Source organism: Pholis gunnellus (assembly GCF_910591455.1).
Source record: "Pholis gunnellus genome assembly, chromosome: 19".
NCBI classification, from domain to species: Eukaryota; Metazoa; Chordata; class Actinopteri; order Perciformes; family Pholidae; genus Pholis; species Pholis gunnellus.
Window position 1 is genome coordinate 6,491,070 of NC_136546.1, and position 13,626 is coordinate 6,504,695.

The 13,626-nt window shown below is 38.6% G+C and overlaps 1 protein-coding gene across 1 annotated transcript; it reads left to right on the forward strand.

Annotated features, from left to right (window-relative positions):
• Positions 1-678: 678 nt before the first annotated feature.
• tdrd15 (tudor domain containing 15) lies at positions 679-8,112 on the forward strand (the record flags this gene model as incomplete). The annotated part of the gene is made up of 4 exons (XM_079180668.1): positions 679-710; positions 1,653-7,271; positions 7,573-7,739; positions 8,099-8,112. 4 exons carry the CDS (start codon positions 679-681, stop codon positions 8,110-8,112), a joined length of 5,832 nt encoding a protein of 1,943 aa, XP_079036794.1.
• Between the last annotated feature and the right edge of the window lie 5,514 nt (positions 8,113-13,626).

Genomic DNA, 13,626 nt, shown 5'->3' on the forward strand with positions numbered 1-13,626 from the left:
AACAATAAAATAGGCGCATATTCGTGTCCAGTCATTTCCATGGTAAAGCCATGCCTACCGCGATGAACTAGCTTAAACCAATCCTGACTGTAAAGTTACAGACTAGTTTAAGAACTGACAGATACACAAGTAATTATTAGATGAGGTGTGTTTCACAACTTAGAGTTTTTGCTGGAATCTTCCTGATATTGATATTATATTAACAGCACTTTGTAAACATCCTAATTACAGTGTAATGTGATATTTAATAACTCTAACAATAAGTATACTGAGTATGTCTGCCTTCCTATCTAAAACTATATACTATTTTAAGAACTGTTGGATCCACAAATATTTCATATATGCTTAACTTAAAGGGAACATGTGCCACCGTATGTGTGTATCTCTAATGAGTGCTGATGGTATATAAAGAAATAAATTCCCTAAAAATCACAAATTTGCCTCAAAAGGGGTTTTACGATGTCTTCAATATATGACGCTATCCACACATCCTCAATTTGAAGAGGAAACACTTTCCGAAGAAACCACCTTTTAAATGGAAAAACATGTTAAAGTTAAAGGCGTAGTATGTAAAGGTCTGTGCTATTTTTGTTCTTGTGTGTTTTTCTGTGATTAATGATCGCCAACATGTGTCTTTCAGGTTGTGTTTATGATGTGATCGTCACTGATTCTGTAGCCATGCAGTCAGTGCTGGGCTCCGAACATCAAAAGTAAGCAAATCAATGTGGCAAAAATATATTTACTTATACTGTACTTATAGTACAATGGCATTTTTTTTTTTTTGTAGATTTAGTAACTGGTTTGAAGTTGATAGCAAAGCTTTTGGATAAAGTTGTGATTTTTTTGAAATTATTCTCTTTTGTTATTTTTCTATTTTAAACAATGTTAAGGATACAAAATAAAATAAAATGTAATGTCAATATAAATGCTAATGAAAATAGCCCTTAACCTACTTGCATCTAAAAGTGACAGACAGAAGGAAGAGGAATGGAGCTCATCCTGGGGTCTGAAACACTCTACACTGTATTTACTGTCGCTATGTTAATTAAGTGTCCAATTCATATGTTCATGGCATGGAATCCCACAATGCACTGTGCTGCATTGTATCCACACTAGGGATGCATCGATTTGACTTTTCAGTCCCGATGCCTGCCGATATCTAGTACAGATACCTGTGTTAAATTAATAATCTGTACAATGTGGAAGAGACTGGGATCATTCATTAATGTGTAAAGCAACATCAGACTTGACTTGAACATTGCTTAAACACAAAGATAAATACATAGATATAAATGTACTGAATTGTTTTAAACATAATTGTATTGATATCAGATCGGCCCATTGGCACCGATACCCAATTCAGCTATTTGAGTCAGTATCTGTCCACCATCTGATATCAGTATTGGTGCATCTGTACTCCACACCTGTGATGATGCATGGTTCATGTGTCCAAAATCTCAATGTACTGCTCACTATAGAGTATACAGTTGACTGTTAAAGGGAATGGTTTTGTAGGGTTAGACCCAGTATGGGCTTCATTTTGCCTTTGGTTTCAAATGTTGGTTAAAACAGTCTGAATGTGTGCAGACATAAACTCACCAAATGATTAACACTTTTGTAAGGTTAATAATACAAGTCACTTTAATTTGCAGATCTGGTACATCTGCACCATGTGCCCTTTGGCCAGTGGACCTCAAGTTAACTCACTTGGACTGGAACCCTGACGCAACCTTGATACACTTCCAGGGACAGTACCTTACCATATGTGATCTTGACTATATCATCTTGCAAGGGGAAATACAGACTGTACCAAGGACTAAAGCTGTAGTGGATGTTGGAGAGTTTTGCCTTGTGGAAGATGTGGGTTCAGGCCGCTGGTACAGAGGAAGAGTTCAAAACCGGAAAAAGGACTTGTTTGATGTTTTCCTCATAGATCACGGTAACGTTTTGAGTGTCAACATCGCCCACATATCTTCCTGTTCAAATGACCTGTTCATCCTGCCTCCCAAGATAGTTTGCGGCTTTCTTGCAAATGTTCTGCTGCTTCATGGCTGTTGTCATTCTGTAGTGGAGAAGTACTTCTCACACCTGATTGGAAGAAATGTCAAAGGTTACATCCAAGCCCTCTTGCCCCACAAAGTACTCTTGTTGGAAGCCACTGACATTAACATTGACCTCGTTAGACATGGGTTTGGGAGGTATGTGGACACAGATACTTTCCTCCTCTTGGTTGGGATGCTCACAGAGGTGCCACTCAAACAAAACATGGAGCCAGTTCCTGACTTACTCATTGAAAAGCCACGGGGGCAAGAATTTAGCTTCAAACCGTCTGGTTTGCAGGGATACAAAGAAATTCTGTCTCTCTGTGGGCCTAGATTGAGTTGTGGGACACATGCTAAAGTGCGTGTTACTGCTGCGGTCAACCCTGGGCTGTTTTACTGTCAGAAGACCAGTATGGAAACAGATCTTTGCGAAATGTCAAAGAAGCTGGCTGCAGTTAATGAGTGGCAAACCAAAGAACACAACCAGAAGACTCCAGAAAACCTGGGTTTACTGTGCTCAGTCAAAGGCAAAGATGGGAACTGGTACAGAGGCTACGTGCAGTTTCTCCCAGTCAACTCTCAACTTCGAATTCTGTTCATTGACTATGGATTCTTTGAATCCGTCAAAGTTGAGAACGTCCACAGGTTGCCAACGGACTTATTTTCAACACCTGTCATGGCATTCCCATGCTCGCTTTCCTCGCTGAATGATCAGGACGAGGCGGTCAAAACTCAGCAGTTGAGTTTTCTCAAGGCAGCCTTGCTTGGAAGAGTGTTAGATGTGGAGATCAGAGGTTTTGACGAAGGACAGTACCTGTACTCTATCACAGTAATTGGTGCTGAAGATAATACTGTGAAGGAACCAGAGTCCATTCAAGAGATTCCTAGCATGAAGGTTGAGTCAGTTTTGGAGGAAGATCTGTCATCTCAGTGTGGCTATTTATACTATGAGACAATCATGGGCAAAGCAGTGTGTAAAACACTGGAAGCAGAAGGGGTCCATGTAAACTCTGTCTTTGTGGGCTATGTCGAGTATGTCCAGAATCCAAGCCACTTCTGGATCAGAACACAAAAACGTAATGATGAGTTTGAAGAAATGATGACAAAAATGGCAGATAACTTCAGTCAAGTGACGCTGGGTGAAGACGTGCTGTCAAATCCCAAGCTTGGGACACTGTGCTGTGCAGTGTATGAGGCAGACATGCATTTCTACAGGGGTGTAGTGACAGACACTCTTGAGCATGGATCTGAAGTTCTTTTTATCGATTTTGGGAACATTGAGAAAGTGCCACACATGTTGATCAAGAAGATACCCGAGACATTTGCTAACAAATCAGCGTTTGCCTTCTGTTGCACTCTTGTTAATGTGCTTCCATTGGATGAAGTCTGGACCAGCGCCACCTCTGACTTTTTCAGACGAGCTGTGTCAAACAAAGCCCTGCTAGTCCATGTGGTCCAAATGGGAAAAAACAAATTTGTTGTTGATCTCCATGTCATGGAAAGTGAAAACAATCAAAGTATCTCTGAGCTCCTGATCTCTTCCAATCGAGCTGACTACTGGAACAACATTGCCATAGAGCATGTGGTGCAAAACAACACAGATTTGACAGAAAAAGCAAGATGCCCAAGATATGGTGTGACATCAGACCTCAATGGGAATACAGAGCAACTGAATGATTGTGAGAAGGAAGAGAAAACTGAGAAGGCCCAAGCACCTACTAGCTTCAAAGCCTTAAGCATCAAGCCAGGGTGTAATTTTGCTGTGAATTGCTCTTACATCAAGTCCCCATCAGATATCTGGTGCCAGCCTTTAGAGAAACGTCCAGCCTTGGAGGAACTAATGGATGAAATCTATAAATATTACTCAACTCACACAGTTCCCTTCCAATCAGGGGATTCATGTTGTGTCGCCAAGTCACCTCAAGATGGAAGATGGTACAGGGCCTTCATCACAGAGAAACAGAACAGTTGTGTCAGAGTGATGTTGGTTGACTATGGCTTTACCATCCAAATCAAGGAGCACAATCTTCAGGCAATAATGCCAGAATATGTTTCTTTGGAGAAACAAGCTTTCAAGTGCAGCCTCAACAACCTGCTCAAACCTGTTGACCCCAAGAACAGTGGGGATTGGAGTCCTGAGGTGTGTAAGACACTGAAAGATTTTGTCCTTAGCAGCAACAGTGGTCTAAGATGTGAAGTTGTCTCTCAGTTGAATGTGAAAAACAAAGGGCTCTGCAATGTTGTGGAACTCTACAACACCCAAACCCAACAGAGCCTAACAAATTTGCTCTTGGGACAGGGCGTGCCAAGAGAAGAGCAAATCTCAGCAAAGCAACTGTTGACCGTGATTCCTGAGTCTTTTGTCTACTCTTCACATGATCTACGTCCTGGAAATGAGGAACAAGTCTACATCACTCACGTTAGCAGTCAGTGGGAGATCTACTGCCACCTTAAGAGAGACACTAAAGTCATTGAAGAGCTCGAAAAGAAAATTGCAGATGAGAGTGAGAAAATGATGCAGGCCAGTACGAGAGCAGTTGTGAGGAAGCTGGTCCTGGCAAAATACTTTGATGGCAAATGGTACAGGGGCTTGGCACATCCTGTTCAGTCCCCTCTGCATCTCGGTGTGTTTTTTGTGGATTATGGTAACACAATCATATCTGAGAAGACCCATGTCATGTTTGTCCCCAGAGACTCTGCTGATGTGTTGTACACACCCATGCAGGCTGTGAAATGCCACCTTACTTCAGTGTCCAAGAAAGGGCTATATGCAGGTGTGAAAGAATGGCTTGATGGCGCAATCCTCAACAAGCAAGTGAGAGCGGTCATAGTTGGAAAGAGCGAAGATGGTTCATTTGATGTTGAACTGTTTGATGGAGATGTTAACGTCAATGAGAAGGTAAAGGAGCTCATTCTCAGTCTTTCACCAGAACCAAAGACATTTGAGAGTTTTGGACACACAAAGCCTTCAGTTGAGTGCAGGAGTCCACATGAACAGCAGTCCTCAAAGTGCCCTACATTGAACACCTCCAGATGCAACCAAGTTGTGAGTGCACCTCGCAAAAACAAAAAAAAGACAAAAGACCAAGTTCATGGTGAACGGGCTCAACATAGAGAGGAAACGGAGATCCCTCAGCTCTCATGTTTGCCGGACACGAAAGTGAGGGCAGGTTTCAGGGCGATGTGTTTCGTCTCCCACGTCAACTCGGTCAACAGTTTTTTTCTTCAACTGCCAGAGGATGAACCTGCCATCTTGAAAATGGGCGAAAATCTCAACTCAAGTATCTTCAGAGATTCCTTGAAGACTGCTACATCTTTGAGAATAAATGACCTTGTTCTGGCTGAGTATGAGGAAGACGGAGCTCTGTATCGTTCTGCTGTGAAGGACTGTGTAGGAAGTTCCCATTTCAAAGTTGAGTTCGTGGACTATGGAAACTCCGCAGTTGTGGGCAAGGACAAGATCTACTCCATACCAGAGGAGTATCTCTCTCATCCAAGATTCAGCATGTCATGCTCCCTGTTGGACACAAACATGTACAAAAGGGATGTTTCTTTCACCGATGCCGTAATGGAGAAGCCTCTCATGGTTCATTTTGTCCGTCATGAAGTTCATTGGGAAGTCGAGGTTGAGATTCTTGATGGAGCCGTTTGTGTTCCAGCAGCACTGGAAACAGCTGTTGAAAGTAGCACTGAAAGTGAAAATGGAGAGAAGTTTCCTGCAGATTCAATTGAAATAGAAGAGAAAGCGAGATCCTGTGAGCAGACCTTCCTTACAAAAGAAGTGAGTGAGAAAAAAACAGCTGAATCCCAAGGAACTACTATTGAAGATAAAGGCCTCATGCTGAAACCAACACCTGCCACACTGTCACCTGAACTAGAAGAACATAAGAAGAAGAAGATAATAAGAAGAAGAGCGCCCACCATAAACAAAGAAGATTCTAAGAAGAATCCAAGAATAATGACAAAATCAACAACAAGCGGATGTGCCGATGCAATCATACCTCTGTCTATTCAGGCTAAAGATACAGAGACTGGTACAGTTCTGTCGGTCCTGAGTAACAGCAACTTTTACGCCAGACTAAATAAGACCAGTGAACTGCTTACTGCATTGGAAAGTCGTATTGCTGACAAACTATGCAAGTGCAAGATGGTGGCAGAAGAGGATGTCAAACAGGGCCTCAAATGCTTAGTTCAGGTGGACAAGCAGTGGCACAGGGCTGTTGTTCAAGATGTAGGCTTGGAAACATGCCAGGTCCTTCTCCTGGATCATGGAATAACTGAAAAAATTCCAAATGGCTCAATCCGACACCAGTCTAGCAGGCTGATAAAAATCCCACACCTTGCAGTTTTGTGCAAGGTGAACTGCCTTGGGTTCAGTGAGGGAGCGGCTGCTCCTGAATTGTGGTGTGAAACACTCAAACCAATGATTGGCAAAGAAGTCCAACTGGTGTTTGTGTGTTATTCAGAAGCTGAAAAACTATGGAAGGTTGAAATCGTCATCAATGGACTGTTCCTCCTTCATCAAACCACAACCTCACTTCAGCCGAATGAAGAGATGGTCCCATCAACTGCCCAAACCCAAAATGAGAAAGCGGAAGGAGAATTCAACTTGGACACGAGTCCTACCCAGCAAGTTATCTTTGCTCCTATTGATATAGATAAGTCGTATTCTGGGTTTGCTGCCGCAGTGACGACTCCCTTCGAGTTTTGCATCGTTCTGGAGGACTTACTTCATGTCATGAACAAAGTGTCCTTAATATTGGACGACCTCCCTGAGCAAATGTCTCCTCTTCCTGAAGCCCACCTCATCCCTGGTACTTGCTGCCTGTTTAAATCGAACACTAAGAATAAGTGGTGCCGGGCCGAAATCACAGACGCCGACACCACAGCAGTCCTGAACCTGGTGGATTACGGCCATTACGAATGCATCCCGTACGAAGACTGCTCCGAGCTGAAGAGGGTTCCTGAGGAAATAACGAACCTCCCAAAGGTGACATACCCTTGCGTTCTGAGAGGGGTGAAGCCGGTTGGAGTGGATGGAGAGTGGACCGATGGAGCAGCAGTCTTCTTCCAGCAGGGGTTGTACCAGAAGAACCTCCAGATCTTCTTCAGAGAGTTTGTATCAAACACTCACTGGAAGGTGGACATTCTTGCAGATGGCGTCCATGTCGCCAAGGAGCTGGTGGATGCTGGACATGCCAATTATATAGACGTCATGCTAGGACTGAGGTAGGCTCTTATCACTTTATATTTATGTCTTTATTACACTTTAATTGTCTTATTTTTTTATTTCACAATTGATTTTGAACATCAGAAGACACTGTCAACTTGACCAATCACTTCCTGCAACAGGAAATTATTGTTAATGATTTCAAAATCAGTTTAAACTATTTTTAACATCTGTGTATTTTCAGCAAAAATCTGTAATATCAAAAAAGAAAAGCAACACGTTTGCTGACAAAACTGGCAAAACAAACGTTTGCACATTTTCAAGCTTAATACCTAAAACTTGACATTCTGATACATTCAGGTTCCAGGAACAGAGCTCCTGTAGAGCAGCTCCTCCTAGCCCTGACAGTGAGGAAGAGTGTGGCCAAGAAGAGAAAGGTTTCAACGGGAAGGCAGATGTCTTTGCTGAGTCCACTGATGAATCGGAGGGGAAGATGCCACTCGGCGTTGTGCCTGAATGTCATCAATGTAGGGAATATTTTAAATACTTTTTTTGTCAATTGCCATCAAATGAAAGTGTATGTTGATCAATGCAGACTGCTCAAAGATGTTTGGCTGGCAACATTCAGTCTTTGACTTTCAGTAATTTTAAAGTTCCTTGATAGTGAATATTTAGTCTTTTTATTTTTGTAAATGTAGCATTATTGTTGCATGGACATGCAGATGAAAGAATGGTTTGTTTTGAAAAATGTCCACGGTGGTACTATATTATTGATGCTTTTATTAGACTTGTATTTCTAGAAAGTCCTGGAAAATGCTTAGTTATGTATATTAACCTTACAGTAATGTACAGTACAGTGCTGTAACTTTGTTTTCTTCTGTTACAGGTGTTCTGATGTGAAGGCAGTCTGGTTGGATGTTTCCCTTTCGTTCTACTTGATGTTAATCCAAGTGAGATAATTCTTGTTGGCTAAATGTTGAGCCTGAGCACTTTCGTACAATTTGCCTTGCAATTATTTAAACCTATTTAAGGTGAAACAGATTTGTTTTGTTTTGTTTTGTTGACTTAGTTTGAGTTCCTTCAAAGATTTGCAAGTCAGCTGCACCATTGTTCCTTGAAAGCAAAAGAAATCTGAGTTAAAGTTTTACTAAGATTTAAATGAGGTGTTCTCCTCGTGCAGGGTCTTTACATTATTAATGTTGATGGATGTTCAGTTCATTTTTTGTATCTACTTTTTCAAAGAGTGTTTTTTTATGTTTAAAGAAAAATATATGAAGTCTGAAGAACTGCAGTGTTGGTTAAGACAAGGTGATCAAAATATATAGTAGCCAAGCAGACATTTTGTTTCATTGTAAATTACACATTTTATAGGACATTTGTATATTGGTCTTCTTTGTTCATTTTGAGTTTTAGTGACCTTTGACAGGAAATATTTTTTACAGATTAAATAAAAGTTTGGTGTGAACTTGGTGCCTTCTGTTGAATTAATATTGTTGACTGGAAAAAATACTATTCAGGTGCATCATCAATCTGAGTTGATACTTATTTTGCTCTCACATACTTTGTTCTCTTAACTAGTAGTGAGACAGAGGTTCATTAAGTACTGTGGCAAAACGGAAAAGTCCTTTTAGCTTTATAGAAATTCCACTTTTTACCACTAGAGAGCGGTGTTGAGCCATGGCTGGTAGTTAATGGTAATTCATGGATCAGGCACTGCTGTTTGATGCTATGACATGGCATCCGTAACCATTCAACCAGTGTAAAGTGGTGTCTATTTACATTAGTTTTTTGTGAGTGGAAACTTAACATTACAGTATGTGAGGTACTGCAATGGCTGTCAAAACCGTTATTAACCCAAATCACCAAAGCTATTTAGGCAGTTTTTAGCTGTTCAGTTCCACAAATTGTTTAATTTATAAGACAAATATTACCAGGAAACACGTTTTGGATCAAAGGTACGCATATACATATTTGCCTAAAGTTGCACAAATATATTAAGACAGAACAACCTGTTCTACCTCCCGATACACAGCTTCCACTTGACTTAATGTCAGAAAATTAATGTGTAGAGAAATCTACAATATTGGTCTTTGTGATTTGTCTTCAAAATGTGTTCATAAAAGATTATTGTCAGAAGTGGGATTCGAACCCACGCCTCCAGGGGAGACTGCGACCTGAACGCAGCGCCTTAGACCGCTCGGCCATCCTGACGTCGAATGGGGCACTACCCACGTTTGGTGATTAAAACGTGCCCATGTGTAATTGTTGCGACCTCACTTGGGGTAGTCTCTCATTTCCCGACTTTGAGCCTCCTCGGTTCCTTTCCTCGCCTCGCAGCTTCGTCTCACGCAGGGGAGAGAAAAGTGGAGGCAACAGGCATTTCAGAAGTCACACGTACTCTCCTCAGCCGTCGTTGAAATCGATGTCAATTAAATATGACGTGTGTCACAACTAATCATTTCATGATGATCGAAAAAGTCATAGGAAAATTATAGGGTAGTATGTCGAAAAAAGTCAGTATAAAATGTAAAAAAAGTCATAGTATAGCATGTTGAAAAAAATCTTAACAAGGTTATAGTGTAGTATTGTGAAAACAGTCATAGTATAGTATGTCAGAAAGAGTCGGAACAAAGTCATAGTATAGTATGTAGCATCTCGAAAAAAGGCATACAAATGTGTTAAAAATATCTTAAAAAGGTCATTGTATAGTTTGTCAAAAAAGGTCATAGTATAGTATGTCGAAAAAACAGTCACAGTATAGTATGTCAAACAAAGTCATAGAATAGTATGTCAAAAAAACAGTCACAGTATAGTATGTCGAAATCTTTTTTGGAAAAGTTCATAGTATAGCATGTCGAAAAAAATCATAGTAGAGTAAGTCAGGCTAATTTAGGCAGTTTTTACCTGTTCAGTTCCACAAATTGTTTAATTTATAAGACAAATATTACCAGGAAACACATTTTGGATCAAAGGTACGCATATACATATTTGCCTACAGTAGCACAAATATATTAAGACAGAACATACAGAAAAGTAATTGAACTACACTTACACTACAGAGTGTAACGAGGTAGGTGGGCTACATTAAAAGGAAATAGTTATAGGACAAAAAGTTGTAATGCTTGCTCCTCATTAACCCATTCACACACGCAAATGGTAGCAGTTTCAGTGTGTTGCCTAGGTTAGGCATTGTACCCCAACCCTGCTATCAGTGGACAACCTGTTCTAGCTCCCAATACACAGCTTCCAATGTAATGTTTATACAACATGTCAGCCTTATAAAGCTTGTTTAAAGGTCATAAAAGACAGTTGTCAGAAGTGGGATTCGAACCCACGCCTCCAGGGTAGACTGCGACCTGAACGCAGCGCCTTAGACCGCTCGGCCATCCTGACGTTGAGCGGAAACGTACCCACGTTTCCAGGTGTGGCTATAAAAACATATAGTATGTCAGAAAAAGTCAGAGAACGGTCATAGTATAGCATGTCGAAAAAGTCATAAAAAGGTCATAGTATAGCATGTCGAAAAAGTCATAAAAAAGTCATAGTATAGCATGTCGAAAAAGTCATAAAAAGGTCATAGTATAGTATGTCGAAAGAAGTCTTAGAACAGTCATAGTATGTCGAAAAAGTCATAGTATAGCATGTCGAAAAAGTCATAAAAAAGTCATAGTATAGCATGTCGAAAAAGTCATAAAAAGGTCATCGTATAGCATGTCGAAAAAGTCATAAAAAAGTCATAGTATAGCATGTCGAAAAAGTCATAAAAAGGTCATAGTATAGCATGTCGAAAAAGTCTTAAAAAGTCATAGTATAGCATGTCGAAAAAGTCATAAAAAAGTCATAGTATAGCATGTCGAAAAAGTCATAAAAAAGTCATAGTATAGCATGTCGAAAAAGTCATAAAAAGGTCATAGTATAGCATGTCGAAAAAGTCATAAAAAAGTCATAGTATAGCATGTCGAAAAAGTTATAAAAAGGTCATAGTATAGCATGTCGAAAAAGTCATAAAAAAGTCATAGTATAGCATGTCGAAAAAGTCATAAAAAAGTCATAGTATAGCATGTCGAAAAAGTCATAAAAAAGTCATAGTATAGCATGTCGTAAAAGTCATAAAAAAGTCATAGTATAGCATGTCGAAAAAGTCATAAAAAAGTCATAGTATAGCATGTCGAAAAAGTCATAAAAAAGTCATAGTATAGCATGTCGTAAAAGTCATAAAAAAGTCATAGTATAGCATGTCGAAAAAGTCATAAAAAGGTCATAGTATAGCATGTCGAAAAAGTCATAAAAAAGTCATAGTATAGTATGTCGAAAAAGTCATAAAAAAGTCATAGTATAGCATGTCGAAAAAGTCATAAAAAAGTCATAGTATAGCATGTCGAAAAAGTCATAAAAAGGTCATAGTATAGTATGTCGAAAGAAGTCTTAGAACAGTCATAGTATGTCGAAAAAGTCATAGTATAGCATGTCGAAAAAGTCATAAAAAAGTCATAGTATAGCATGTCGAAAAAGTCATAAAAAGGTCATCGTATAGCATGTCGAAAAAGTCATAAAAAAGTCATAGTATAGCATGTCGAAAAAGTCATAAAAAGGTCATAGTATAGCATGTCGAAAAAGTCTTAAAAAGTCATAGTATAGCATGTCGAAAAAGTCATAAAAAAGTCATAGTATAGCATGTCGAAAAAGTCATAAAAAAGTCATAGTATAGCATGTCGAAAAAGTCATAAAAAGGTCATAGTATAGCATGTCGAAAAAGTCATAAAAAAGTCATAGTATAGCATGTCGAAAAAGTTATAAAAAGGTCATAGTATAGCATGTCGAAAAAGTCATAAAAAAGTCATAGTATAGCATGTCGAAAAAGTCATAAAAAAGTCATAGTATAGCATGTCGAAAAAGTCATAAAAAAGTCATAGTATAGCATGTCGTAAAAGTCATAAAAAAGTCATAGTATAGCATGTCGAAAAAGTCATAAAAAAGTCATAGTATAGCATGTCGAAAAAGTCATAAAAAAGTCATAGTATAGCATGTCGTAAAAGTCATAAAAAAGTCATAGTATAGCATGTCGAAAAAGTCATAAAAAGGTCATAGTATAGCATGTCGAAAAAGTCATAAAAAAGTCATAGTATAGTATGTCGAAAAAGTCATAAAAAAGTCATAGTATAGCATGTCGAAAAAGTCATAAAAAAGTCATAGTATAGTATGTCGAAAGAAGTCTTAGAACAGTCATAGTATGTCGAAAAAGTCATAGTATAGCATGTCGAAAAAGTCATAAAAAAGTCATAGTATAGCATGTCGAAAAAGTCATAAAAAGGTCATAGTATAGCATGTCGAAAAAGTCATAAAAAAGTCATAGTATAGTATGTCGAAAGAAGTCTTAGAACAGTCATAGTATGTCGAAAGTCATAGTATAGCATGTCGAAAAAGTCATAAAAAAGTCATAGTATAGCATGTCGAAAAAGTCATAAAAAGGTCATAGTATAGCATGTCGAAAAAGTCATAAAAAAGTCATAGTATAGCATGTCGAAAAAGTCATAAAAAAGTCATAGTATAGCATGTCGAAAAAGTCATAAAAAGGTCATAGTATAGCATGTCGAAAAAGTCATAAAAAAGTCATAGTATAGCATGTCGAAAAAGTCATAAAAAGGTCATAGTATAGTATGTCGAAAGAAGTCTTAGAACAGTCATAGTATGTCGAAAAAGTCATAGTATAGCATGTCGAAAAAGTCATAAAAAAGTCATAGTATAGCATGTCGAAAAAGTCATAAAAAGGTCATCGTATAGCATGTCGAAAAAGTCATAAAAAAGTCATAGTATAGCATGTCGAAAAAGTCATAAAAAAGTCATAGTATAGCATGTCGAAAAAGTCATAAAAAAGTCATAGTATAGCATGTCGAAAAAGTCATAAAAAAGTCATAGTATAGCATGTCGTAAAAGTCATAAAAAAGTCATAGTATAGCATGTCGAAAAAGTCATAAAAAGGTCATAGTATAGCATGTCGAAAAAGTCATAAAAAAGTCATAGTATAGTATGTCGAAAAAGTCATAAAAAAGTCATAGTATAGCATGTCGAAAAAGTCATAAAAAAGTCATAGTATAGTATGTCGAAAGAAGTCTTAGAACAGTCATAGTATGTCGAAAAAGTCATAGTATAGCATGTCGAAAAAGTCATAAAAAAGTCATAGTATAGCATGTCGAAAAAGTCATAAAAAGGTCATCGTATAGCATGTCGAAAAAGTCATAAAAAAGTCATAGTATAGCATGTCGAAAAAGTCATAAAAAGGTCATAGTATAGCATGTCGAAAAAGTCATAAAAAAGTCATAGTATAGTATGTCGAAAGAAGTCTTAGAACAGTCATAGTATGTCGAAAGTCATAGTATAGCATGTCGAAAAAGTCATAAAAAAGTCATAGTATAG